At 43.5% G+C, this 25396-nt stretch overlaps 2 protein-coding genes across 11 annotated transcripts in view; one reads left to right on the top strand and one right to left on the bottom strand.

Annotated features, from left to right (window-relative positions):
• cdk5rap2 (CDK5 regulatory subunit associated protein 2) overlaps nt 1-22153 on the top strand; it is a 33824-nt gene extending 11671 nt beyond the window's left edge. For 4 of the 9 annotated variants that reach the window (XM_040000868.1, XM_040000873.1, XM_040000874.1 and 1 more), the window contains exons 10-51: nt 419-541; nt 629-748; nt 840-932; nt 1067-1285; nt 1439-1609; nt 1924-2034; nt 2113-2250; nt 2346-2525; nt 2634-2828; nt 2912-3103; nt 3279-3408; nt 3504-3643; nt 3732-3848; nt 3931-4074; nt 4166-4278; nt 4360-4499; nt 6044-6184; nt 6267-6376; nt 6509-6652; nt 7168-7269; nt 7360-7547; nt 7642-7975; nt 8078-9593; nt 9765-9866; nt 10292-10440; nt 11866-12269; nt 13757-13989; nt 14419-14470; nt 15546-15718; nt 16216-16563; nt 16733-16858; nt 16938-17054; nt 17241-17430; nt 18023-18144; nt 18897-19109; nt 19233-19316; nt 19431-19693; nt 19779-19928; nt 20022-20160; nt 20401-20447; nt 20581-20635; nt 21029-22153. In XM_040000868.1, the coding sequence (XP_039856802.1) occupies nt 419-541; nt 629-748; nt 840-932; nt 1067-1285; nt 1439-1609; nt 1924-2034; nt 2113-2250; nt 2346-2525; nt 2634-2828; nt 2912-3103; nt 3279-3408; nt 3504-3643; nt 3732-3848; nt 3931-4074; nt 4166-4278; nt 4360-4499; nt 6044-6184; nt 6267-6376; nt 6509-6652; nt 7168-7269; nt 7360-7547; nt 7642-7975; nt 8078-9593; nt 9765-9866; nt 10292-10440; nt 11866-12269; nt 13757-13989; nt 14419-14470; nt 15546-15718; nt 16216-16563; nt 16733-16858; nt 16938-17054; nt 17241-17430; nt 18023-18144; nt 18897-19109; nt 19233-19316; nt 19431-19693; nt 19779-19928; nt 20022-20160; nt 20401-20447; nt 20581-20635; nt 21029-21174 (7974 nt within the window). In that variant the 3' untranslated portion in view covers nt 21175-22153. The remainder of the gene's footprint in view (nt 1-418; nt 542-628; nt 749-839; nt 933-1066; nt 1286-1438; nt 1610-1923; nt 2035-2112; nt 2251-2345; nt 2526-2633; nt 2829-2911; nt 3104-3278; nt 3409-3503; nt 3644-3731; nt 3849-3930; nt 4075-4165; nt 4279-4359; nt 4500-6043; nt 6185-6266; nt 6377-6508; nt 6653-7167; nt 7270-7359; nt 7548-7641; nt 7976-8077; nt 9594-9764; nt 9867-10291; nt 10441-11865; nt 12270-13756; nt 13990-14418; nt 14471-15545; nt 15719-16215; nt 16564-16732; nt 16859-16937; nt 17055-17240; nt 17431-18022; nt 18145-18896; nt 19110-19232; nt 19317-19430; nt 19694-19778; nt 19929-20021; nt 20161-20400; nt 20448-20580; nt 20636-21028) is intronic. The other 5 variants (XM_040000870.1, XM_040000871.1, XM_040000869.1 and 2 more) reach the window with 5 other exon arrangements.
• The window catches only part of nup188 (nucleoporin 188), a 34237-nt gene continuing 11149 nt past the window's right edge, over nt 2309-25396 (bottom strand). The window contains exons 36-45 of one of the 2 annotated variants that reach the window (XM_040000878.1): nt 25226-25378; nt 24314-24451; nt 24138-24212; nt 23820-24035; nt 23550-23681; nt 23395-23468; nt 22647-22776; nt 22166-22346; nt 10489-10494; nt 2309-2320 (exon numbers count right to left, since the gene is read on the bottom strand). In XM_040000878.1, the coding sequence (XP_039856812.1) occupies nt 22167-22346; nt 22647-22776; nt 23395-23468; nt 23550-23681; nt 23820-24035; nt 24138-24212; nt 24314-24451; nt 25226-25378 (1098 nt within the window). In that variant the 3' untranslated portion in view covers nt 2309-2320; nt 10489-10494; nt 22166. Of the gene's footprint in view, nt 2321-10488; nt 10495-21838; nt 22347-22646; nt 22777-23394; nt 23469-23549; nt 23682-23819; nt 24036-24137; nt 24213-24313; nt 24452-25225; nt 25379-25396 lie in introns of those variants that run through there. The other variant, XM_040000879.1, reaches the window with a different exon arrangement.

The following is a 25396-nucleotide window of genomic DNA, read 5'->3' as shown; positions in this document are numbered from 1 at the left end:
GTATGGGGCCACTGATGACTCGGGAGGAAAGGCTCAGGCCAGAGCACTGCTCCAAAGATCCTCAAGTCAACCTTCGGTGATCTCTGACCTGATTCAGGTCCTGCGCTGTATCTCAAAGCAGCAGGTGTCTGCCCCAGCAGGATGTCACATCCCTGTCTTGAAGAGGTTAAATGCTGGCTCTGTCAGCACCCGAGCCAAGCGCAAACATAGAGTAGATCTGAAGTCTCTGCATGACCTTTCAGAGGAATTTGATGATGAATACACTCCTGTCAGAGTGAAGGTAGTTCATTTCAGTAATCCCACCATCTATGCAAACCACTGTAGCACTGGTAATGATCTGTCCCAAGTACCTTTGTTGATAAACACACTTCTCTAATTAATTTCTCCTGTTCTGTTGTTTGTGTGTTCTCTTGCTAAGAAGAAGAGTGATGTTAATCAGTTGGAGTCGATCAATAAGCTGCTGACGGACGAGCTGAACCTGGTTAAAAGCACCAGTGAGAGTCTGGCAAAAACCCTGGAAGATTCCCAGAATCAGAACAAGGTAGTTCACATGTTCCTCTATTAAATATCCCTAAATTGTATTAATCTATTACTCTGTATGAAATCACTAACTGCTTCATGTAAACAGACTCTGTCAGTGATGTTAGAGGAGAAGGAGAATGAACTAAACTCTGAGAAGAAAAATGCTCTAAAGCGAGATAAAACCATCCAGGGACTCACTCAGGTCCTCAGAGAAAAGGAAAAAGAGGTAATTTATTACTTACTTTGTTATTGTCATTGTATCTCTTCTCTGTATTATGCAAAGTTTCAGGCCCAACCTGTCTGTCTTTGTATTGCAGATTGCTGAGCTGTGTCATGAGATTGAGGACAGAGATGATGCTTTAGCCAAAGCTAGAGATGCAGCACATAAAGCCCAACTGCAGAAATACCAGGTATGTTATATACACCTTTTATATAGAACCAAACTTTATACAAAGACATTCCTCATAATACTGTTACCACAATGTGTACCCTGCTCTATATGTGCCTTAAACAGATAGAAGTCAATATTTTTTTTCTCCTTCAGGGAGCAGAGGAACACCAAAACCTATTAATGGAAAAGCAAACAGAGCTGGCCCAATTACAGGGGGAACACCACACCAAGGTGCTTGAAGCCCAAAAACTGCAGCGAGCACTGGATAGGAAGGAGCAAGAGCTGGCTGACTTACAGCAGGCAAAGGATCAGCTTGAGGTGGAGTTGGAGGACCTGCAACAACAGAAAAAGAAAGGAGACAAAGCGCTTAATGTAAGATAGGAGGATGACAGGGACTGTCCCTCACAGTATCCACAATAAAAGGAGCAGGCATTCTCCTCTTAATCGTTTTGTTGTTGTGTTGATTTTTCATTATCTGTTTAAATATTGACTTTTGTGTGACATTATTATAATTTCCTCCACAAGGATTTAAACAATCAGCTGAAAAAGCTGAGTGGGGAGATCGGGGAAAGGGAGAGTGCTCTGGAGCAGCAGTACCAAGAGCTGCTGGACCAAACCAAAACAAAGCTGCAGGCCCATGAGGTCACCATCCAGCGTCTCACATCCACCTTGGCTGATAAAGAGCAGCAGCTACAGGTGACACATCATCACTAAACTTATGCAGACAGACTTTAGCTCAAAAGATTTAAAAAAAAATGAGTTGCTTCCTTTTTTACTTAGCCTAAGTATGTGTAAAAATTGAATTTTAGCTCATTACTGCTGTTTCGAGCCACCACACATGATAAAACAGTAATCATAGGAGAGCAGTTAGCTAGCAGCAAAGCCTGTCAGCTGGATTATAAGCATGTCATGAAAGCAATCAGAGCCAAAGAGAAGTTGGTGCTCCAAAGTGACATCCAGTTCTTCTGAGTGCGGTGTATTTAGTAACATTGTTTTTATGTGTTTGTCAGGAATACATGAACATGGTCAGAGACTTTGAGCAGAGTAAAAGTCCAGGAAGTAACGACAGTATTCTCTCCAAACTGCGGCAAAGGTTGAAAGAAAAGGAGAAGGCTTTGGAGGTGGATATTCCTTCACTGCAATCTTTTAACCATGGTGACTTTGCCTGGTTTCTGACATGTTTGTTTGTTCTCTTACAGGAAGCACTTGATGAGAAATTTGCTGCTATTGAAGAAAAAGACAATGAGATACACCACCTGCAGCTGTTACTAAGGGAAAAAGAAAGAGACCTAGAAAGACTCAACAACTTGCTGTCTCATAATGAAGAAACTATCAATGTAAGTATCCGGAACTGGGATCTTTTCTATTGATTGATAATCACATAGTTGTGATTAAGTGTTATGCATACTCCTTTCTACTCTTTTCTTTGCAGAATTTTGACAGTCTGATTAAGGAGAAGGATGCAGAGCTGCAGCATCTTGCAAGTACCCTAAAGAACCTACAAAGAGCCAAGCAAGATGTGGAAGACAACCTGAACAGATCACTGAGGGAGAAGGACTCCATCATTAGCCAGCTGCAGCTCTCCCTGGAGGGCAAGACAAAGGATATGGAGGTTGGCTGACAAATAGTCACTCATTAAGGCCAGGTTCCTTATAGTTTTTACTGTTCTGGTTTATGTCATTTGTACTTCAGTGCTTATTTTTCCCCCCTCTGTCCGTAGCAAATGTCTGAATCATTGCTGAACCAGTCACAGAGCCATGCGCGTGATCTGGCTGAACAGATGGGCCAAAGGTTAAAGGTCACAGAAGCCATGCTGGCTGAGGCTGTCAAGGCCAGGGAAAGACTGGTTGCTGACAATGAGAGTGCTGTAGAAAGCCTGTTTGCTACAATTAGCAGCAAAGACCAACTTCTGAAGGTTAGCATTTATGACAACAGGGCACGACAGAGTGTGCACAAACAACGCTAACACTATTAACTTTGACTCTTTGTCGTCTCCAGGAGTCTGCAGAGCACTACAATCGCATGTTGTCTGAGCGTGCTCAGGAGATTCAGGAGCTGAAGAAGCAGCTGTCTGATAGGCAGCAGGAGCTTGCCACTGCTGAGAAGCAAAGCTCCTCAACAGCCCAGGAGAGTTATTTAGAGACCGCGCAGCTCAAAGCCCTGCTTGCTGAAAAAGACAGCCTTATTAACGTAAGATCCTGTGGGATACAGCACAGCCATTCAGCTGTAAAATATGTGGAAATCCAAACTCCCAAAGAGAATAACACATTCTGCCCCCCAATTCTATGCCCTGTTTTGAACGTGTTTTAAGATATTACCTGTAAAAATTTGAATGTGCTGATTTTATATCTTTATAAACTGTCAGAAGCTTCTTCAGCGTGGTCAGGAGAGAGACCAGTTTCTGGCAGAGATGAGGCAGAAAGCAGAGCCAGATCAAGTGTTGGATCTCAGACAAACTATTCAGATCATGCAAGAGAAGTTGGACGAGAGGGAAGGTAATGGATTTAGACCTGTAACACCCTCGCGCAGGTTATTTAAAGGTAGACTGCATGTTGGTGCTACGTTTGACTTTGTTTTGTCTGTGCTGAAGCTGAGCTGTCCAGGAGAAACAGCGAGGACAGCCAGGAGAACAATCCACTTTCCAAGAAAACAGTGGTCGTCCTGAAGAGGGAGCTGGCACAGAAAACTGAAGCACTGAACAAAGCACTGAAAAGGGAAAATGAACTGAAGGTCAGTGAGTTAGAAGCATTTAATTAATCCATAATAGGATACGGTTCTTAAAAGTGTCAATCATAATTCCCTACATCCCAATTTCTAGATTTCATTGGCTGAGCTTCAGTCGGCGCTATCTGAGCTGGAGGGTCACAGTGAAGGTCAGGCTGCTAATATTGAGTCCCTCACTGCAACTCTAAAGACCAAGGATGAGATTATCAGTGTAAGGATTCCACACAGTGTCAAAGTTGTGTCAGCAAGTGAAGGAGTTTTTCTTCTGATGTTTAACTTTTGACTTTGAGCAGGTTCTCCAGCAGCACCTCAGTCAGAGAGGCCACACACGGCCTGATCATACCCAGGATCACGTCATTGTCTGTGGAATGGAGAGGTCCCTGCCTGTGCTTCCACAGAGAGAGAGTACCATGATCGGTGGAGACAGCCAGCAAGAAGTAAAGATGACGTGCTTTTTAAAAATTTTTAGAGCAAAACATTACAATCTTGATGCTTTGTCTTTTAAGATAGTTTCTCTTCTCTCCTCAGGCCTCGCCCAACCTCACAGCTTTGCAACATGAGCACGATGCTCTGAACAGAGCCCTGAGGGCTGAACAGCAGCTCTATTCCAGCCTGGTAAAGACTGTGAAGGAGCAAGACAGGTAGTTATGTGCAACAGCTGCTTTAATGCAAAAAGGAGAAACAAATGCTTTGCGCTAACAGACCTCTTGGATGATTTGCAGTGCCCAGCGTCTCCATGCTCTACAGTTGGAGCTGACGGCAGTGCAGCTTCTCAGGCAGCAGCTAGAAGAGAGCATCAGAACTAATGAGGAGTTAAGGGGTGACTTGGAGAGAGAGATACACAGAGCCAAACTCAGAGAAGGTGCAGTGAAAACACACTTGGTTGTAGATGAGGATGGTGACTGAATGAGAGGGAAAGAAATAAAGGAATTAGAAAGAAGTGAATGAGAAAAGAAGTGCTTGTTATCATTTATTGTGGTTAAAACGGTAGAAAATATAACTCATCATTAAAGGGAACCCTTAAACCCCGGTCATCTTTATATAATATGTTTACTCGTCCTGCCGACAACTTCCATGTCTACTTTTTGTTGTGTTCTTCTTCAGCATGCACACCTGGTCCCTCCACTTTTCATCTTTGTCTGCTTTCTGTCTCTTCTGCTCTCATCATCACCCAGTTATCTGCATGTTTTTGTCTATAACACAGTCGCTCCCCTTTTCACTGTCTCTCAGTAAATGTATTGATTTCACACCTGTCTGCTCTTTGTCCTTCATAAAAAATAAATAAAGACCTGTCTTCTCTGTCTCTCACTTTCAACATGCTGTTTGTTTGTTTTTGTTTTGTCCCTTTGCTTCATGATTGCATCACTTTAGCACGCTTCTGGTTATTAATCCAACCCATCCAACCATCTGTCACATGAATATCATTTAAAAGCATGGTTGTGCCATTTTCAAATGATTTAATAAAGGATATTAATGTGCAGAGTACCACATTAAAAGAGCAGCTCTCTGGAAATGGAGTCTAATCCAAAAAGTGTGGCATTTATTTTCCTTTGACGTCATGCAGTTAATGTAATTCAGCACAGTTTGTCCTTCAGATTTGTTGTGGCATTAATGCACAGCCTTAAAACAGATTAAAAGTGTCACTCTGCGCTGAGGTCTAAGCCAAATAACTTGGACCATCCACTTGTCGTGTGCGCTCAGGCGACCACACACGTGCATGCTCCTCCCCACACCCCTGCCTGCAGAGAGCCAGGTGTAAAAATAGGTCAGCTGTAAGTAACAGGGACGCAGCTCACATTAGCACTGACTTGCAAGATAGACATAGCAGGATGATTGTCACTGATTACATTTGCACACTTCATGCTTTGATTATATAACCAACCATTATGATTTGTTTGCATAGGCTACATGTTTACACACTTATGAAAAAGCACAATAATAATCATACTTTGTGATTGTGTATATTGTGGGTGTGCATTTTAGCTCCTCTACATATATTTTGCATATCTGACTTGGATTTTTTTAGCAAGCCAAGATCCACTAACTGCACAATGTAAATCCATCATTTTTGTTTTTCATATTTTTTTACATTTTTCATTTACAAGGATTTTTTTTTTTTTGTGGTTTTTTTTCAGTATTTTAATTAAAGAACATTAGATTGTAGACATCATAAAAATATGAAAGTGAAAGGTATAATCCAAAGGTGTGTGTGCTGCGGTGTAAAACCTCAGCTTCGTGGCTGGTCTGTGTTTGTTTTTAAAGTTGTGAAAAAGAGCTGAAGCATACACCCTCTTTATGACATGTTAGACATACGCACATGAAGTCTTAAGTTAATGGTGCCTCATGGGAGCTGCTGTAATGCCCTGTCATGCGTGGCCTTTTGTAACCCTCTGTGTATCGTTTCAGGTATGGACCTGATTGATCCTAAAGAGCTAGAGAGCATAAGACATCAGCTTGAAGATGCCCAGCGTTGGAATGCATCTCTGCAGGCACGCTTAGGAGCAATTCAGAACCGTGGAGGAGGGGTTGGTGGAGCCAACGATGGAGGTAAGACGAGAAAAAAACACCAGATGTCATATTCCAGTTTATATACAGACAACATTATTAAGATTATTTTAACGTTTTTCAGGCGACTCTTTGAGTTTCATTGGAGATCAGACTTCCTACATGAGTATCTGTGTAGGAGAGGGACTGGATGACAGCTTGTCTCATCTGTCTGCTCAGGAGCTTAAACAGAAGGTATTTTACATTTTGTTGCTTTTTGTCTCATTCTTATACAGTGTCACGTTGAAGTTAATTAGTGTGCTTCACGCGTCACTGTACCAACTGTAAAGGTGGAAATGTGTAAAAATGATTTCTCTCTGTGTTAAGGTGCTTGAGCTGCAAGACCATGTCAGCAGGCTGCAGACTTTAAACAGTGAACGGCAGAGCCAACTTTCACAAATTGAGAAGTCAGAGCGTGACACTGATGACAAAGAAGACAAAGACCGCAAAAAGCAGCTGCAAAGAGACGAGGTTGTACACAAAGTTATGGCTGCAAAGTTGTTGTTTTTTGTTTGGTTTTTTTAGGTCTTCCAAAAGAGTACACATCTTGTCATTTATTAGTAATGTTTCTTCCAGAGTATGTCCACATTTAGAAAATACTTGAGAAATCACGAATCATTGTCTAACATCCTTCCTGTAATAGCTCCTTTCTAACCTTAGAACTTATAGCCTAACCTCTGTTCTGTCTAACCTGTTGCTAATTTCTCTTCCCTCTGTGGTACTAAATGTCTGAATTTTTTAACAAGTGTGTTTCTTGTATGTAGTAGAGTAAGTACCCTCTTTCTCTTTCCTTCATCTTTCCTAATCAGTCCCTGTTTTATCTTTATCTCTGTGTCCCATAAAACGGTCTCTCTTCGCCATGCTACATTAGACACATCATGCCATTCTGCTGTTGCTGTGCTGTGCTTTATGGATTCTGTTCCCACTTTAAGTTTTCTTTTACCGAGCCATGTGTGTCATACTCGCCTCCCATCCCATTACTCTAGCAGCTCAAGAAGACGCTTGAGAAGCAGCCTCTGGTTCAAAGTAACAAGACACATCTCCCTGGTCAGGACAAAGAGAGCCAGACATGCAGTAAACTAGGACAGGTATGAAACTGATGGTCATTAAACAACTGAGTGCTTAAGTACTATTTGAAGAGTTTATAAAACCTGCTTTCTAAATAATCGCTCTTTTAGATGTTGTCGGAAAAGCTTTTGGGTGATGTGAGCATGGACAGCGGCCTCAGCCAGAGTAGAGAGCGTGCTCACTCTAGCAGCGACATCTTGGACACTGGGGAGGAATATTCTAGGGAGATGAACACAGATTTAATGGCACTTAAATCCCTATTAGCTGATTGTGGGTCAACATCTGTCTCGCACCTTAGGTAGGTCTTTCTTTCAGAGTCTACTCCTTATTTTCCCCATTACTTGGTAGTTAGAAGTCTGAACTGTAATCTGGTCGAATGTTTCTCATTACAGAGCGGAAATGCTCAGGCTCAGATCAGAAAATGATGAGCTGCGGGGTCTCCTGAAGGAACAGAAATCGTCTGAGTACAAAGAAAAAGAGAGCACCGATGCCTCGGGGAACAGCAGTGAGGGACAGGCTGAGTTGAGGAAGAGTTTGGAAGCACTGGACACAGAAGATGCAAAGGTCACCAAACTGTCGAAGAAGAAGGGAGGGAAGAAGTGGAATGAGATTTCGGACAGGGAGAGTCCCATTACCAATGTCAGCACTGCAGATGACGAGGAGAGTCCAAGAACTAATTGCCAGCCACACAGCAACAGTGAAAAACAGCATTTTGCAAAACATAGGGTAAGTTTTGTACTGCAGAAGAAATAAAAAGACATCACTCTTTCCTGCATGAAGGTGTTTTGGGGTTTTAATGTCTGTTTCTTGTGTTTGTTTAAATTGTAGTCTGGAGGCAGATCTCGCCTTCCTGTGCCTGTGAGGCTGAGGGTGGAGTCTAACAGCAGCAGCAGGAAGCCTGGAAGCTCCGAGCAGCTCAAAACTGATGGACTTCAGCACCTTGATTCAGATGATGTCTACTGGTCTGACCAGCATTTACACACAGACTCTGACACTCACACATCACTCCAGCACAGCACTTCCCCTTCCACCACCCTTGGATACCCTAATCGTAGCTGTAGTCCAGTGGGATCCGACAAGGGCTCTGAAGCCAGAGCATCACTGGATCACACCCAAGATGATTCTGGACTATATACTCAGCTGGAACTTCTCCACCAGGAGTGCCAGGAGAAAGAAGCACTGATCAACAAGCTGAGTGAGCAGCTTGCTGATTGGGAAGAACTTCATGCACAGCTCCGGGAGAAAGACAGACTGAACTCCCAGTACGTAGAGGCTTTACAGGCAGCAGAATCTACCATCGCTTATCTGACTGCCTGCAGTCTGGACAGCCAGGGTGGATTTGGTTCACATACAGGTTCTGGTTCTGTGGGTTCTGACGCGTCTCTCCATGGTAGATGCGTTGAGCTGCAGAAAGCCTTGCAGCAGAAAGAGGAGTTCAACAACCAGCTCATAGAGCTTCTGAATTTGGCAGAGAAAGTCATCAGCTCTGCAGAAAGCCAAGAAAAGAATCCTGAAATCAGCGATCTTTGTCAAAGGATTGAGGGAGCTTTGCAGCAGCTGCATAGCTCTCCAAAGGAAGAAAGCACCGGAGGGGTGCTTCAAGGTACCGAGGACTCTCTGCATGAGCTGCAGCGTCATGCAGACTCTTTGCAAGAAGCACTTTGGGAGCAGAATAGGCTCAATGCAGAGCTGCAAGAAAAACTGAGGGCCACAAATGCTGCTGCACAACATGGATACACCAGTGACAGAGTAGCAGCAGAGTCACTTAAAGAAAATGAGGAAAAGGAACACCACGGTCCTGACACTAGTTTAAATCAAGAGGCAATTGACGTTCTAAGGAACTGCTTTAGTGCAACAGAGTCCGCTGTTGCCTCTTTAGCAGCACACTGCACAAATTCTGGCTCCGTGACTGCTGGCAGATCCCAGATCAGCTCTGACTTGCAGATAAATTTAGACAAACTTCAGAGAGCCCTCCAAGAGCGGGAGCAACTTGGAGAAACTGCTCCACCAATCTCCGAACCCAGCAACAACCTGTCTACTGCTTCAACTGGAACAAAGGTACTAGAGCTTCATCGCCATCTCTGTCTTCTCTATGAGGTCTTCAGTGATTACTCTCAGAGGATATCTGAGCTCCAGGCTTCCCTGCAAGAAGAGAGGGGTCACAAAATGGAGAGGGAAGCCCACAGGGCAGTGCAGGACGGCAAAGGGTTACCGCCAAGTGTTCAGGTTGAACTGGAAACACTGCACAAAGCACTGAGGGAGAAGAAGAAGGCATGTAAAAGCCTGGAGGCGAAACTGGCCACTGCTCTTACCAGTACATCCTCTCCTGAAATGATAAAGAAAGGTAAGCTGTTGAGCAGCTTTCTTCTACATGTGCTTGTCCACAGTAATTCAAACAATTTTGTGATACTGCAAATCCCAGTTTGGTCAGGAACAACGTAAGTAGTGATAGAGACATATGTGAACTCCTTGATTGATTTCTTCCTAACCAAACATATATTGCTTCCAATGCCAGCTCCTGAGCAGGATGACAAAGGCGTGCAGGTGGATTTGCAGGACCTGGGTTATGAAACCAGTGGCAAGAGTGAGAACGATAGGGAAGAGAGCAGTAGCACAGGTAGACAGCCTTCAGACAGACTCTGCATGTCTGTCTGCTGAGTGGATACTAATCTCAAGTGTGGACAGCTTCTCTTAATGTAGAATGTATGCATGAGGAGTGAACAAGGGCACGCTGTCTCTGAAAAATATTTTCTGCCTGGGTCTCCGTAACCACACAGTCTTTTTCTGGTTTTTAACTGTGGAATTTTCTTCACCCTTCCTAAATTTGAATGGGCTGTCTCTATTCATGCATGTTTTCACTTAAGGTTTGGGAATGTCTTTTGAGCACTCATTAACCTTTTACCTTGATTTCTTGTCCTATTCAAATTTGGCTGTATGACAAATGACTTCTTTCCTCACACTGCTCAAACACTGTTTATTTTCTACAACTTGCACTGGACTCCTCCCCATAGTCTAATGTTTTTGTGCTTCCTGTGTTGCCAGATTTAGAGGTTGGGGTAAACCCTAGTTGCAGTGGCTCCAGTCTGCCTTCCCTGTTGAAACATGAACAGGCCAATTTCTCCTCTACTGAAAATCTGGACTCAACCTCCAGCACCCCGTACCCTAGTTCCCCAGCTCTCAGCTCAGCCAAGGTATTTATCTTATTATTTGCTTATTATCTTGTTCCTCACTCCCAGCACTCCACAGCAAAGTTCACTAGGGAATGATGGGGAATGTCACTACTGTGGTTAGCTCAGATGCAGAGCTGTGTCTGTGAGCACAGGAGTCCTCCTGCTGCTCAAACCTTCTGTTTGTTGAGTGACGACCAATCAGAATAGAGGAGGACTGGGTCTTAGGTTTACCAAGGCCTAGTGTAAGATAAATACATTATTATGAACCATGATTCATACAGCAGTCAAGTGAATAACACTGATTATCTCTTCATCATGGCACCTGTTAGAGGGTGGAATATATTAGGGAGCAAGTGAACATTTTGGGAAAATGGGCAAGCGTGAGGATTTGAGCGTGTTTGACAAGGACCAAATTGTGATGACTATATGACACAGTCAGCGCATCTCCAAAACTGCAGCTCTTGTGGGGGGTTCCCAGTCAGCAGTGGTCAGTAGCAACATCTGTCAAAAGCAGAAGGAAAGGAATAGTGGTGAACCAGTAAGAGGGTCGTGGACATCCAAGGCTCTTTCATGCACATGGGAAGCAGAGTCTGGTCCCTGTGGTCCAGTCCAACAAACGAGCTACCGTAGCTCAAGTCTCTGACTGCTGTCCATCACCGATTACAACGGACTCGTGAGCCTCAGAACTGGAGCGTGGAGCGATGGAAGAAGATGATGAATCACTTTAAATGATGAATGCACTATGGGAAGAAGACGCAGAGGAGGCAGTGTGATGCTTTGGATAATGTTCTGCTGGGAAAACTTAACTTATTCCATCCATGTGGTTGTTACTTTGATCCATATCACCTACCTAAGCGTTTTTGCAGATCATGTGCACCCTTTCATGGAAGCGGTATTCCCTGATGGCTGTGGCCTCCGTCAGCAGGACAATGCGTCCTCCCAAAATGGTTCAGGAGTGAGTTTGAGGTGTTGACTTGGCCTCCAAATTACCCAGATCTCAATATAGGTGAGCATCTGTGGGATGTGTTGGCCAAAGACCCGATCCATGGAGGCCCCATCTCACAACTCACAGGACCTGAAGGATCTTTTGGTGCGAGACACCACAGCACATGGGTTTAGTGAAGTCCATGCCTTGACGGGTCAGAGATGTTTTGATGGCAAAAAGAGGACCAACACAATATTAGTCAGGTGGTCATAATGTTATAACTGATGGGTGTATAAGGCAACTCAAGCAGATTCTAAAAATAAATGCATGTGTCAAGAAATGAGAATAAGGTGTGTTTGAGAACATTTACATACATTACAGTCATTTTAAACAGCTTTGTGAGAATCAACAGTGTAACAACAATGATCAGAAGTTACAGCATGTGTTACTGGTTTGATTCCATTTAACATTAGTTTTCACTTTTAAAAATCTGAACCTTCTTCCATCTATTTTATTTTTAGGTGAGTCTGAAAGGTCTGCAGGTCTATAGTGAGTATGGTGTTTCTGAGGACCCACTGCAGCTTCAGGGACAAGTCAGAGAGCTCAAGGTCCAGCTGGAAAACCAGACAAAACTAATCCTCCAAATGCAGAGCCTTCTGCATAGGAACTCCCTCTCCAGTGACTTGGTCAACAACACCTCAGACCCGTCTGTGATCAAGGATCAAGAGGGTGCACAGAAAGACGACCGTAGTCAAGATGGCAGCCACAGAAGTGGGCAGCTAAGGGGGAAGAAGGCTGGGGAGAACCAGGCAATTAAGGATAAAAGCAGCCGGGTAAATATGGAGCTGGAAGGAGAGAGGAGGCTGAACAGAAGCATCAGTGAACAACTACAGCCATCCCGCAGCCGCTCCACATCACCTGCTAGGTTAACCATCTTTGAAGTGTTTTATTAGTACTTCACCTTCTTTACTTTAACCCTCCTCTTGTGTTAGCTTTCTGTTATCATCTCTTATGTTAGCGGGTCGGTTTTGACCCGTGAATTAAATCAGCTATAAAATACACTAAAAACAATAAGTGATCATCTAATTTGTTTCTCATCTCTTGGTTATCTTGTTAGACTTCCTTATCCATGAAAATGTTGGTTTTAATACTTTTGGTGTGGGCCTCTGGGTCTTTTTTTTCACTATACCCCTTGATTTCAATTTAAAATAAAATAAAATATCACAGCTGATATTGTGATCCTGCAGTCCAGTGGTCATATCGACGACCACACATTTTCATTGTTTCTTCTCAGGGATGCCACTCGCAGCTTTGACTGTGAAAATCTGTACATTCCAGCCATAGTTGGTTTTTGCATCACAGGCTTCCCAGATTTTTCTGCCGTATTTACCTGGCTTACTGGGTATGTATTGCCAGTAGGGGCATTTTCCTCGAAAAGTGGACAAGACGTTCATCCACTGTCACAGGTTCATCATAGTAATGATGATTCTTTCTAGTGACAATGGCATAAATAGCTCAAAACATCTCTTGATGTCACTGACTTTGGTCAGAGCAAACCTTGTGATTCCAGGGGTCATTTTGATGACATTTGCAGCAGCTGCCCTGCTATGTAGATCATGAGGTACTGAGCTCCAAAATATATAACCATTTTTGGACTTGAATCTTTCAGCAGGAGTAGCTTCAGCACCAGCGACCTCCACCTCTGATCAGATGTGTCTGTGTCTTCTGGATGATAGTCCACATTGTCTTCCTCCTAGAAACCTGCCCATCTGAATCGCTGCTCTGTGTACTCTCCTTCATTTTCACCAAAAATATGATGCAGAACTTGGCTCACTGTGAATCTTCTCATTTTTGTATGCTGCAAATTGTAAATGTGCACTCTGGAAGTCAAATGGCCACTCAAATGAGTGAATTCACCTCACATGTCTTGACATGTCCCGTCTTTATTTTGTTTTGTTTTTGTGCAGGTATACTGCAAAAAACACGCAAAACAAGAATCCCCTAAAGCTCATATGATTAGGAGAGGAGCTTGCTGTCAATGTTTTAGCTGACAGTGCACTTATGATTTCAGTTTTGGCTTTAATTATTGCTTTATACTCATAATATTATACCTGGGTCGAAACCGACCCTAACAACACAAAGGTCATAATTTCAACTAGGGCATTTTATAATTTAGTGAAAATATTTTGTTTTGTTTTATTTTGTAGAAATAGAGGTTCCTGACAAAGTCAAAAAGCCTTGATACAATAAACAAATGTTTGTGATTTTTTTATTTTATTTTTATTTTTTATATGCATTTGAAATTTAAAATGGGTCGGTGCCGACCCTAACACAAGAGGAAGGTGGAAAATCTGCATGATCTTTTTCTTTCTTTCTTTTTTTAAATTGTCCCTAATTTGGTCTTCTCCACAGCCTGGACTCCCTTGTGAAGTCACAGGCCCGAGAGCTCTCGCTGCTGAGGCAGCAGATCAAGGAGAGCCGCAGGCTGGGAGCCCTGCACCGGCGGCAGCTGGAAGAGCTGAACCAGGCCTTCAAAGAGCTGCTGCAGGCTGAAAAGGTCGACTGCTACATGGGAGAGGTGGTTAAAGAGCAGCTGGACAAGAGCCTGAGCATTTTGGACAGGCTGGAGGGACGGCTGGACAAAGGTAGCTGCTGCCGTCATCGTAATTGTAGTAGTTGCTTTGCCTAAATTATTATATAGATCCATGATGAGGTGTTGTTCATGTAGTATCTGCCATCACTGCGACAGTATTTACTTAGTGTGCTTGGAGGATGTGTGTTAGTGCCGTGGTAGTATAATGAGCCATTTTAGAGCATGAAGGGCATTATTTTAATGAAAGAAATTACTTGATATGGTGATCAATTAACTTACTGATGATTTCCTTCATTATCAAAGAGTAGTTTTAAAGGCAGTTGTCAAGTCATAATAAAATTATGGGCGGGTACAAACTTGACTTGACAGTCTAACAAGGGGAAAACAGACGCCACCAGAAGAGAAACAAAGACAGAAGAGCAGCCACTCGTAACTGATTTGTACAGACACGTCCATGACAGCGTCTTTTTCTGTCTTGTAGGAGAGACTCATCTGGATAATGAGGATGTGCCAGCTCTTGAATTGTCTCGCAGGTACAAATACATTATTTCTTTATTTTTAGTGTATGCAACAGTGGGTGAAACATTTATCACATATATATGTTATATGATGAGAAATTAGCTTTTTTTTTTTTTTTTTTAAAAGCTGGTGTTTACTTTTCCATCCTTCTAGTGACCTAGACTGTAGTCCCTTTTGTTAAGGTCACATGTGCGACTGTATTTTTGGGTCATTAGCTGAGCTCTTTGAGATGTTTGTCATATTATGACCCTTTTAAAACTGCCCCCAGCTATTTGCATTATGACCCTGGGCTGTGCACGTGAATAGCTGTCCTGCTGTTGACCTATTTTGTTTCTGTGTCAGCCAGAAGTAAATTAAGGCTCTGCTGCCCATCACTGGGTCAATATTGTCACTCTGTATTCCCCATGCTTTCAGTTTCACATCATAGCCATCTTAAACTTTGACTTTTTTACCTTTTTATTGGCAGCAAATGCTCTAAGTGAGCAGTTAATACAACAATAATAACTGTAGACTTGCAAAATTGCAATTTGTTTGTTTTGGACACAGTACAATAATTGTATCCTTCCATCCTTGATATGAATAGGTAATGCATTTTTTAACCACACACTTGTATCAAATTATAAATTAAGGTTGCTCAGAGCCACGCACATTAATCCATATTACTACTGATGTGGGCAGTTTTGGGGAGCTTCAGCAGACATCACAATCACTGCTGTCCTATGAGGAGTGCATGAGAGGTCCTCCTGAAAGCTTGTGTAGAATCCAGCAGGAGATAGATTATCTGCGTCTGGAGCTAGAGGGTGAGAGAGAGCTGCTGCAGCAGCACGTCGCCCTGCTCGTCCAGCAAAACCTCACCCTGGCTGATTGCACCAGGGAGCAGCTGGACCTGTGAGTGGGTTTGATCCAGACAGCATGACGTTTGCCGTGAGCTCCTGTGTCAGATTTCCCAGCTGTGTGTTGTTTGAAGCCCGCTGGTTTTAGGAACATAGTTTTCTTTACTTTTTGGGGTTGCTGTTCCTTTTTCTCTCCCAGCAGTCATACCGAGGCCTCCCGACTGGTGTTAACACGCATCATTCCTTCTCCTTCCAGGTTGGCTAAAGAGCTGCAGGAGAAGAACCGTCTCATCCAGAGCCTGCAGAGCCAGATTAGACGCCAGAGTCTCAGCAGCCACCACAGCTCTCACTCTGATCTGTCCCACTCAGACAGGACTTCTTCCTCCTGCCACAGCAGCCCAACCACACAAGGTGGCAATCGAACCCACAGTAAGTATTTCTGGATCCAATGCTTTAAGTCTCAGAAGCCTTTTGTCAGAGTTTTACCCCTGATACTGCTGGAGATTTTGTGCCAGACTAGGATTAATTCAGTTTGCTTCATTAAAAATGCATATTTTCTTCCCTTCTTGCCCGTTGCACAGTCAAACGGCTCCTCTTCTACGTGCACAGGCAGTCTAGTGCCTGCCTGTAATACCACTTATTGTCCACTCAGATCCTTTCTGTTGCAGTGAGGCGTTCTGCAGGACAAAGCTTGCCAGCCAATGCCAGAGGAGGTGTCCAGTTTCAATCCACTGCCACTTAAAGTTGCATTATTCAGTGGCACATATCTGTTTCAATCTTCTGATATTTTGTGACCAAGAGGCTATTGCAGAGACAAGTGAAGTCCTTTAGAAGCACCTGGAGACAAAGAATAATAATAATAATATGCAATTTGGATTTGAAGTGTTGGATTACTCATGTGTTGTTGTCTTCCTGTGCACGTTCAGGTCAACAACTACACTCTGATTGGACGGGTGCAACTGTGTCACCTATAGGAGGAGCTCAGGACGAAGGTGTGTCCGGTCACAGAGATGCTGGCGGCAAACTGCAGGGCCTGCAGAGGGAGAACGGGCGGCTGCAGGAGCAGCTGAGGAGCAGCGAGGAGCTTAACGCCACCCTACGCAGCGAACTGGACCTGCATCGCTCTATCATGGCCCAGACCACCTCCCATCATCAGGAGCAGGAACAAGGGCACGACCAGGAGGGCTCAGGGCCTCAAACAAAGGCACAGAAACAAGATGGAGACACGAGCGCACAAAGGAATGCTGGAGAACAGCCTCATACGATGAATTCAGGTAAATATAAAGCAATAGTAGGCTGATTAGCATGTCAGTTAATGACTACATTATATAGAGAAATGTTGTTAATTATATGAGCTGTGTGAGTTTGTTGCTAATGTAAAGAAGTGAAAAAACAACATGGAATATCCCTTTAAATGTGCTTTAATCCACGTGTGTCTGTTAGACCTGCTGGCAGAGCATCTACAGGAGATCAGAGCTTTGCGACAACGTCTGGAGGAAAGTATTCGCACCAACGACCGTCTCAGGGAGCAGCTGGAGAGGAGACTAGCTGAAGTGGAAAAAGACCCAGGTACACACCAAAAAACTGTCTTTGACTATTTAGGGTCTTTTGTTTCCACATGTCCAACATGTGTATGTGCCATGTTCAGCAGCCACCAACATCTTCATCCACGGCAACGAGGAGCAGGGTCAGCTGACTCAGGAGGTGCGATTCCTCTGGGGACAAAACCAAACTCTGAAGGAACAGCTCAGCATGGCATCCAGAGGTATCGCTCTTTTTATGTTTAGTTAAAAATCACATGATTTTCAGTAAGAAAAAAAGAAGAGGAGAGAAACGGATGCTAATTTCGTTTTTTGTCCTTGTTGATGCTGATCTATAATACCCTAAATATTTTTCCTTTATCTCCGGGAATTACATACTTAACAAGGTTTACAAACTTTATTTCCTCCAGACAAGCAGAAGGAGAATGAGAAGCTCCGGGAGACCCTGGCCAGGCGGACGGCCAAACTGGAGCAGAGCAGGAGGGAGTGTGAAGCTCTGAGGCAGGAAAACAGCCAACTGCAGGAGCGACTGGAGCACAGCAGCCGGGAAAACTCCCAGCTGCAGGATTCACTGCACCGCAGCAGGGAGGAGCTGCACAGGTACACACACACACAACATCAGTCCTGATGGGGAGCACACATTTCTACACCACACGCTTAATGTCATTAAAGCACTCATTTGTGTAACCTGACACGCCACATAGCTACTAATGGCCATTCTAAAAAGTCATTACTGTTGCCATTATTCCTTACTGTTAGTATGTCTCTGAAACCTGAGCTCATCACTTGAAGGCTCATCCGTGAACACACACATGCACACGATGCTACAGTGATGGTATGTGACCTCTTGCCACGGGTCCTGCTGACATGAGGCTGACACTCGAAACCAGGAGTGTAGATTACTGTCAGATCTCCTCTCCCTTTCATTCACCTGAATGTGTCACTTTGTCTAATGTATACACGTTAGGCTTGTTGTAGGTAGTGTTTCTGTTTTATATGTGTGTGCCTATATATAATATTTATGTATGTATGTATGTATGTATGTATAAATATACATACATAATACATACATATATGTGTATACATATATACAATATAATTTTTTTTAATATATCGAATTTTAAAGGCAAGGCATCACTTTAGGCTGAATTTTTTAATAAGTGTTGGCTGCGCTTTCAATCACTGTCTCCAGGTTGCAGTGCGAGGTGAAGCTCCAGAGGCAGCAGCTGTCCGACTCCCAACATCTCCTCCAGACGCTGCGGGTGGAGCTGCAAGTTTACGAAAAAATAAAGAGCGAGTCTAACAAACACAACGGTACTGCACGATTTCCTGTTTTTGTTTTTCAGTAGCTGGACTTCTTCTGAAATGTTTGTGCTGTAGTCAGATTTTCCAGCAGCTTGCACGAGTATTGGAGGAAGAAACTTTTACTTTTTGTTGTATAGAAAAAAATTTTGGATCATGTTTGGATTGGTGTACTGACAAGATGATAGATTGTAATGAGAATGTCTAATGATATTGGCTAATAACTGGTGTATTGGTTTTTTTTGGATGAAACATGGCCACATGGGGGCAGTAAAGAGGGAGACAAGGAGATCATCTTCAAGAGGAAACCCTCCAAACTTGTATTCAGTTTTGTTTTTAGCATTTATGGGTGTATTTGCAGAATCTTTTGATTGCACTTTGTCCACCAGATTTGACACTGTATAAACTAAGTAATGGTGACACCATCAAACTTCAATTAACCTCAAATCCTGTTTGGAATTCCTGCACTACAGTTTCTCAACCCTTATCAGCCAACATTCACAACAATTTATATGCGTAATGTTCCTGTTGGCTGACATGATCAAATTTAAGGCCTTTACACACCAGACGTGTAATTTTGCAGCATTTATTTTTTCAGACCCAGTTTGATTTGGATTTTTTTTTTTTATTCTTTTGTTCTTATTTCTCACATGCGAATAAAAATATCTGACCACAAGTTTGTAGAAATGTACCTGTGGGGTTGCAGCAGTTCTCAGCCTCAGCGTCACTAACAGGAGGATATTTCTCTCTCGTTCGGCGTGCAGAATCCAGCGAGGTGGCCCAGGAGCCGTCCACTCACGCTTCCTCCGGCTCTGTGGACCTGGCCGAGCTGCTGTCAGAGATCAGACACTTGAGGCTTCAGCTGGAGAGGAGCATCCAGACCAACACGGCTCTGCGGCAGAGACTGGAGGAGCAGCTGCTCAGAGGACCCGGCCGCTCTGAAACCATCAACATTAACTATCTGCTGTCCTCTCCAGGTAAACGGAAAGCACGTTCCTGCATGCCGATGAGCTTTGATGGATTCAGAAGGCCACGTAGGCACTGCCAGGTCATGACAGGTCAGGTGTTTCATTTGCTTATTTATTTTTTATCACTCTTAGATGAAGGGGGCAGGTCGCCGGGCCGAGAAGACACTGTCCATCACTCGTTTCAGACTCACAGAGAACACACCAGCATCCACCACGGTAAGAAAAGCTCTTCAAAGCTGGTCCTGAAGCCAAATCACATATTTCTATGAAAGCAAATACAGACTGGTGACATTTGAACTCTCCTGGATCTGCTATGTTGGATATTTTCAGATGTGAGATATCAATCTCTCTCAGAGGTGGATGGTGGCTCTGTCAGCAGCAGCTCTGGGGACAGCGTTTCCGGTGCTCCCTCTCGGCTGGTGCCGGGTCACCGGATGTGGGCGAGCCGCAATGGGCGCCACATTTTGGGCTTGATTGAAGACTACAACGCGCTCCGCAAGCAGATCTCAGACGGCCGGAAGCTGTCACGCAGTATGGACACGCAACTGCAGGAGTGCCTGCACACGCTTCAACAGCAGGGCTGTGACAACAAGGTGGGGAGCTCATCGTGAGGTTTAAATAGGCTGAACTTTACAGAAAGTAGAAACGTGATGTTAGCCTGTCCACATCTTTTTGTAGGTGATTGAACAGCAGCATCTGAAGAGTTTATCCTGCAGCATTAACACCATGCACCAGGTGCTGGAGGAGGCTGGCCGACTGCTCAAACTGGTGTGGAGAGTATCTTTGCCAGTTGGGAACATAGCAAGAGACAGCTGCAACAACCAGCAGGTAAACACACGCACAGCACACATTGTGTATCGGGGCTGTCCAGTTAAACATCTGCAGACCAAATCCTTTCTTTCCTGCTATCCTCCAAATCAGGATGAGCTGCTGAGAAATGAGATAGCCCGACTGAAGAGCCGGCTGTCCCAGCAGGAGAGGATGCTGAGCGGAGCCATCAAGCGTCTCCGCACCACCAACCAGCTCAAAGAGGGAATGGAGAGAGTCATCATCGATCAGTGTAAGTTCATCTGCTTTTACTTTTAAGCTGCACATAAGATGAAATGTGTGGTTGAAGCAGTTTTGCAGCTATTTCAGTTTATTGATGGAAGTATTTAGCAAGTCAGTCTCTCTGCTCCTGTTTTGTAGTTTTTCTTTGTGTGTATTATTATTTTATAAAGTAAATCTCAAGTCTTGATAATATATATGTATAATTATACAAGACTGTGGAAATGAATTGTTTTATTTTTGTCCTTTGTAGTGTCTCTGACCCATGGAGTGTTGAAGAAAGCCAGGGGGAATTTAGAGGTACGCCTACAGTAAGAAGTGTATGACCCAGTTATAATATGTCAGACTAATGCTGTTACCCACAGTGGTATTTTCTCCATTAGTGAATTACTCCTCTTTTCCCCCTTTTTTCCTCTCTGTGAAATATCGGTAGACAAATTACTGTACCCAGTTTGGCCTGAAAGGCCTGTCTGGAGGACCAGACGAAGGTTAGTGTGGATGCGTTGCTCTGGTTGTTTCTCCTGCATGAAGCAAATACCAGAATTTAAACGTGTAATGAGACACAGTTGTTGGGAGGATCATTCCTACAACTGTGTCCTCCTAACACTGTATGAACTGTGTTAGGCTTTTTGATTTACGCTCACAGGGGTGTGTTTTGCGTGACCTTACAGCAAACATACTTTTAACTTTGCAACTATTCATTTAACAAGATGACAGATGCATGTGTCTGGAGATAAGATTGGAAAACTTACTTGAAATATTTTTTGTGCCTTAAGCATTGTTTTTTGTTTATCCTGCATGTTTTTGGCCAAAGGTGTAAAGTGACCATTAAAGCCAGTCGTTTTTTTTTTTTACTGTACAACCTCAACTTCTCTTTTCAGGAAGTCCCAGTCAATGGCCAGTAGTAGACACTACAGACCCTCAGCCTGAGCAGACGAATGCCCCAGTTTCCAGACAGACTTCAGAGAGGCACTCTGAATCCTCGGAGGATCCCAACAGCGACAACTCTTTGCAATGCAGCTACTAAAGGTGCCAGCAAAGCACCAACGCAGCAGCTTCCCAGTCTGCATCCTGCCTTTCCGTCCTGCTGTAAAACTGTCACCTTAACCTTAGAAAGCTAAGCTTTTCCTACCTTATTGCACATGCCCTGCCTTTACTTTGATTTCTATAAAAAGGTACTGAAGTTGTAAAAGTTTTCTTTAAATGCAAGAGTATGCCTCTGTAAATAATCTGTGCGATTCAGATATTTTCCTTTTATTCGTTTTATATGACAACATGACTGTATTTTATTACTGACTTCCAGTTTTTACTTGTTGTCGTCACCTGTCAGTTTATGTACAGGATTGTTTAGATCAACTGTGTTCTAGCAAGTATGTGCAAATGCAGTAAAATAAACTGAATGCTGAAGCCTTAGAGTCTGCAGCAGTTTGATTTTACAAAGTGGATTCAAAAAGAAATTCTAATCAGAATTTGTGGTACAAAAGTTCCTTTATTAGCATATGTTTAAGTAGAAATCACAGCGACCACATCAAAACCCGTACACTGAGAAGCACAAAAAAAGAAAATGGCAAAGATCACGACTTCAAAGACATGAGAATTAGAAAAGTGTTGAACCGCTTTACAGGATAGGTTTTTCTATTACACTTAGACTAAAAAGATCAAGTGATAAAAGGTCGATTTATTTTATTTTATTTTTTTTTAAGTAGCACTTGAAATGTGTCTGGTCCTTCCAGGTTGTCAAAGTGACCTATAAAACTAGGTCACAACGTGGGACTACAGTCGCTGATGTTTTATTGTTTAGTCATAGCACCAAGATCCCAAAGACTCACTCTTCATAATGATGAAGACATCAGGCAGCTTCTTGTGTTGACTTTTTAAATGTTTTCGTTGTGGTCATGTGATAGATTTGGCAAAATTCGGCTCGAGTTTTAGACAACGTCCTCTGTGCAGCTAGAACAAGTACGAACTAATGGCTGCTGCAGAACGACTATTTGTTCAGGGGGAAGAAAGAAAAACTGCCTATCTCTGCACAAGTCTGACGAAGGCCTGAACAAGCTGGATGAATGGCTCCTGACCCTCATGACTCGCCTTGGAGCCCGGCGTAGGTGGTTTGGACTGGGTAGAGGGGAGGATGGCACTGGCAGGAGAGGATGGCGAGCCCCTCCGGAAATGGCGGGAGAGGCTTGAGAGAAGAGTGCTCTGAAAGAGAAACGCAATCAAATGCATCATGCTAAGACATGGAGTAAGCATCCTTTATAATACAAGGCTGCTGCTATTTTATGTCTGACAGATGAGATGAGAGGAGGCATCCTGTTTTAATACTGTAGAAGGTGCAGTTTAATGCCAGCTTCATGATTACACACTAGCAATAACTGGATAGAATTCATACATTTTTCACAGATACACAGAAAAACACACTTGTTGTTGGTTCTTGTGTTTGATAGCAAAAAACCCAAAACGTTTGAACAGCTTTGGGTTGGAACAGATGTGCCGTCTCACCAGTTCTGAGCTGAGCTCTTGCTTGAGCCTCTGTTTGTCTCGAGGGAGGATGGAAGGATCTTTGAGGCACCGAACAGCCTGAGAGATCAACACATAGAAACAGTTCTCCATGGTGAACATGAGGAGTGACCTGGAGGGGAGACACCAGTTAATCATTTCAATATTTGTATTTGACAGTAAAACAAACAGTATCTTGGAAAAGATGCAATTGGCTTATCGTAGCAACCTGTAAGGAGAAACAGTTGCTGGCCATCTTATGCAACATGAGAGATATGTGTCTGGAAAGGTGTCAAACATAAGGCCTGGAGGCCAAACACTTGGCCCACTGAGCAGCTTTGGAAAATGTGAAGAAGAAATAACTCACATACACATATTTCAGTTTAACCCCAAAGCGTCGTCCTGACAGATGTCTTTTATTTACTTCAGCAGCTTTTTTTTTTTTTTTTTTTTTTTAAATCATGTAGAAAGACTGAGATGTGCTGTTAAAAATCACATTTCATTTTCCTATATAAAGGTCAGAAATTAAATGTGCATCTAAAGATCTTTACACTGACAGTGGGGGAAGTTTCGTTGGTCTGGCCTGGTTAAGATGCTAAACTAACAAGCAGCTCCACATTACTTCTTAGTTGCCACGTACCAGAGTGTCTCATTTTCTCATTAACTCAAAGCAAAACCCCCAGTTTCATTTTCCCACAGTCTGTTTCCTTGAAAGTGTTTCATATCTAGTGTTACACGCCATATCACTCACTTCAGCGCTTGGATCTCCTCTGATGAAGCTAGTGATGCTATACTCAGGGAAACCGGTTCCTTCTTCTTCTCCATCTATTAACAAACAGCAGAAAATGCGAATGCAATAAGCTGTAATGACCTTTGATTATAATAATAAAGAATATAAACACCTACCTCGCTCAACATGCTCAGGCTGACATTGATGGTGGCCAGCAGGGTCCCAAATGAAGGAGCCACGTCAGGGTCAAAAGCCGGAGTTGTGAAGCTAAGCACGAAGAGCGTGCTGTACTCGGCCAGGTCCATAGACTGATACAAACACAGAGACAGTCAGCATCTCATCACCTTTTCTTTTTTCTTAAAAAAATAAATAAATAAATAAAAAAAAACAAACGCCTGTTTTTAAAGATCTGCAGAAATGTCACCATGCAGCAGGAACAAACAGACCTGGTCCAGGAGTATCTGGCAGCAGTCTGGGGTGAAGTGCTGCAGAGTTGCCAGGGTTTTGCTGAGGATCTTTAGAAGACTGCACTGCACAGCTAGCAGTGCCTTCTGCTCCGCCTCCTCCCGTTCCCCTCCACCTGCTGCTTCTTTAGTTGACGTTTGAGTGGGCCGCTGTGTCCTGGGTAAGGGACCAGGGGGCAAAGCCTCACCGTTTTTAGCCTAAGAAAGAACAACAGAAAACAATCAGCCATTTATCTGAATGTATAAACAACAATCTACAAATTTATATTAAAGAAGAAAAAAAAAGACTAAGTTTCTGACCTGGAGGTAGTGATGAAGCATCTTTTTGCTGTGGAGCAGATGGGTGCAGGTCTGGCACAGATAACAAAGGTTTACCTGAAGAGACAGATGGAAACAGAAACACTAAATTACCAAAAGCTGAACAACAATTGGAGCTGTGCTCTCCTCATTGATGTGGTGATTTCCTTTTGACTTGCCTGAACATCTCTGAGCAGTTTGGGCAGGTGAAACTGCCACTCCTTACAGAAGCTCGAGAGCTGCAGCAGAAAACCAACTGTGTGATCGGCCTCATCCAGGCAGGCCAGGCTCTGCACGGTCCTCACTGCATTCAGACACTGAGCGGGAGAGAAAGTGACGACTTTATTTAAAAGATGCCAACAAAAGGAAGACTGCAGGCAGTAGCTAGACACAACATAACAGGAATACAGTCCTGTCCAAGGGTCAGGAAGCTCAGTGTACTTAACAGGTCCACAGTTGTGCATAAGCTGCACAAATAACTGTTTATTTTTGGAACTGCAGGAGCACTTGGGACTGAGGACTCACCAGGCACTGCACTGGGTCGTCAGGTGCTGTGCTCATAAAAGACTGTCCATAAAAGGACAGGGACAGCAACAACACTCAGGTAGGCTGTGGTGTTTAAAGGATGCTTGGCTAATACTAAGGGGCCCAATGATACTTTTGTTGCACATATTTGGAATTCCTGATTTAAAACTAAATACTTTACTGCTAGACAGACAAAACAGGCAGGCTGAAGATGACATCTTTAGATTTAACCTCCTAGGACCTGGCGTCCACATATGTGGACATCACATTTTGGGATGTCCAGACCAAAATAATACATTTTGCTCTACAAGGGCCTGATATCCAGATACGAGGACATTATACTGCCACTGTTCTATCTAAATTCAAAACAAATGTCCTTATATGTGGATCTCATTTCTCTCAGAAACAAAAATCAGTTCGGGTCTTTGGAGGTTAAGAAATTCGATGGGTGTCTTTCTAGTTTTACACCCACAGACACATTTAAGAGGCAGCCCTAAAAGAAGACAAGCATGATGACATGTTTTTGTCTTTTCCCTTGTTAACACAGTAAGTTACTGCAGTCACACCTGTAGTATACGTTCCTGATGCACTCCGACAAAGTCCAGGGCTTCGTTGATGAAGTTGTAGCGCAGCGTCTTAAGCAGACTCTCCATTAGAGACATGCAGAGGCGGTACACCCCGGGCCAGCAGGCCAAATCCTGGGACTTCCGGGAGAAGCTCTGCTCAGAGACATGTAC

The sequence above is a fragment of the Simochromis diagramma genome, unplaced genomic scaffold (genome assembly GCF_900408965.1).
Source record: "Simochromis diagramma unplaced genomic scaffold, fSimDia1.1 OVJJ01000596.1, whole genome shotgun sequence".
Taxonomy (NCBI): domain Eukaryota; kingdom Metazoa; phylum Chordata; class Actinopteri; order Cichliformes; family Cichlidae; genus Simochromis; species Simochromis diagramma.
Note: the sequence above shows the minus strand (reverse complement) of the source record. Positions and strands in the feature narration are given on the sequence as shown.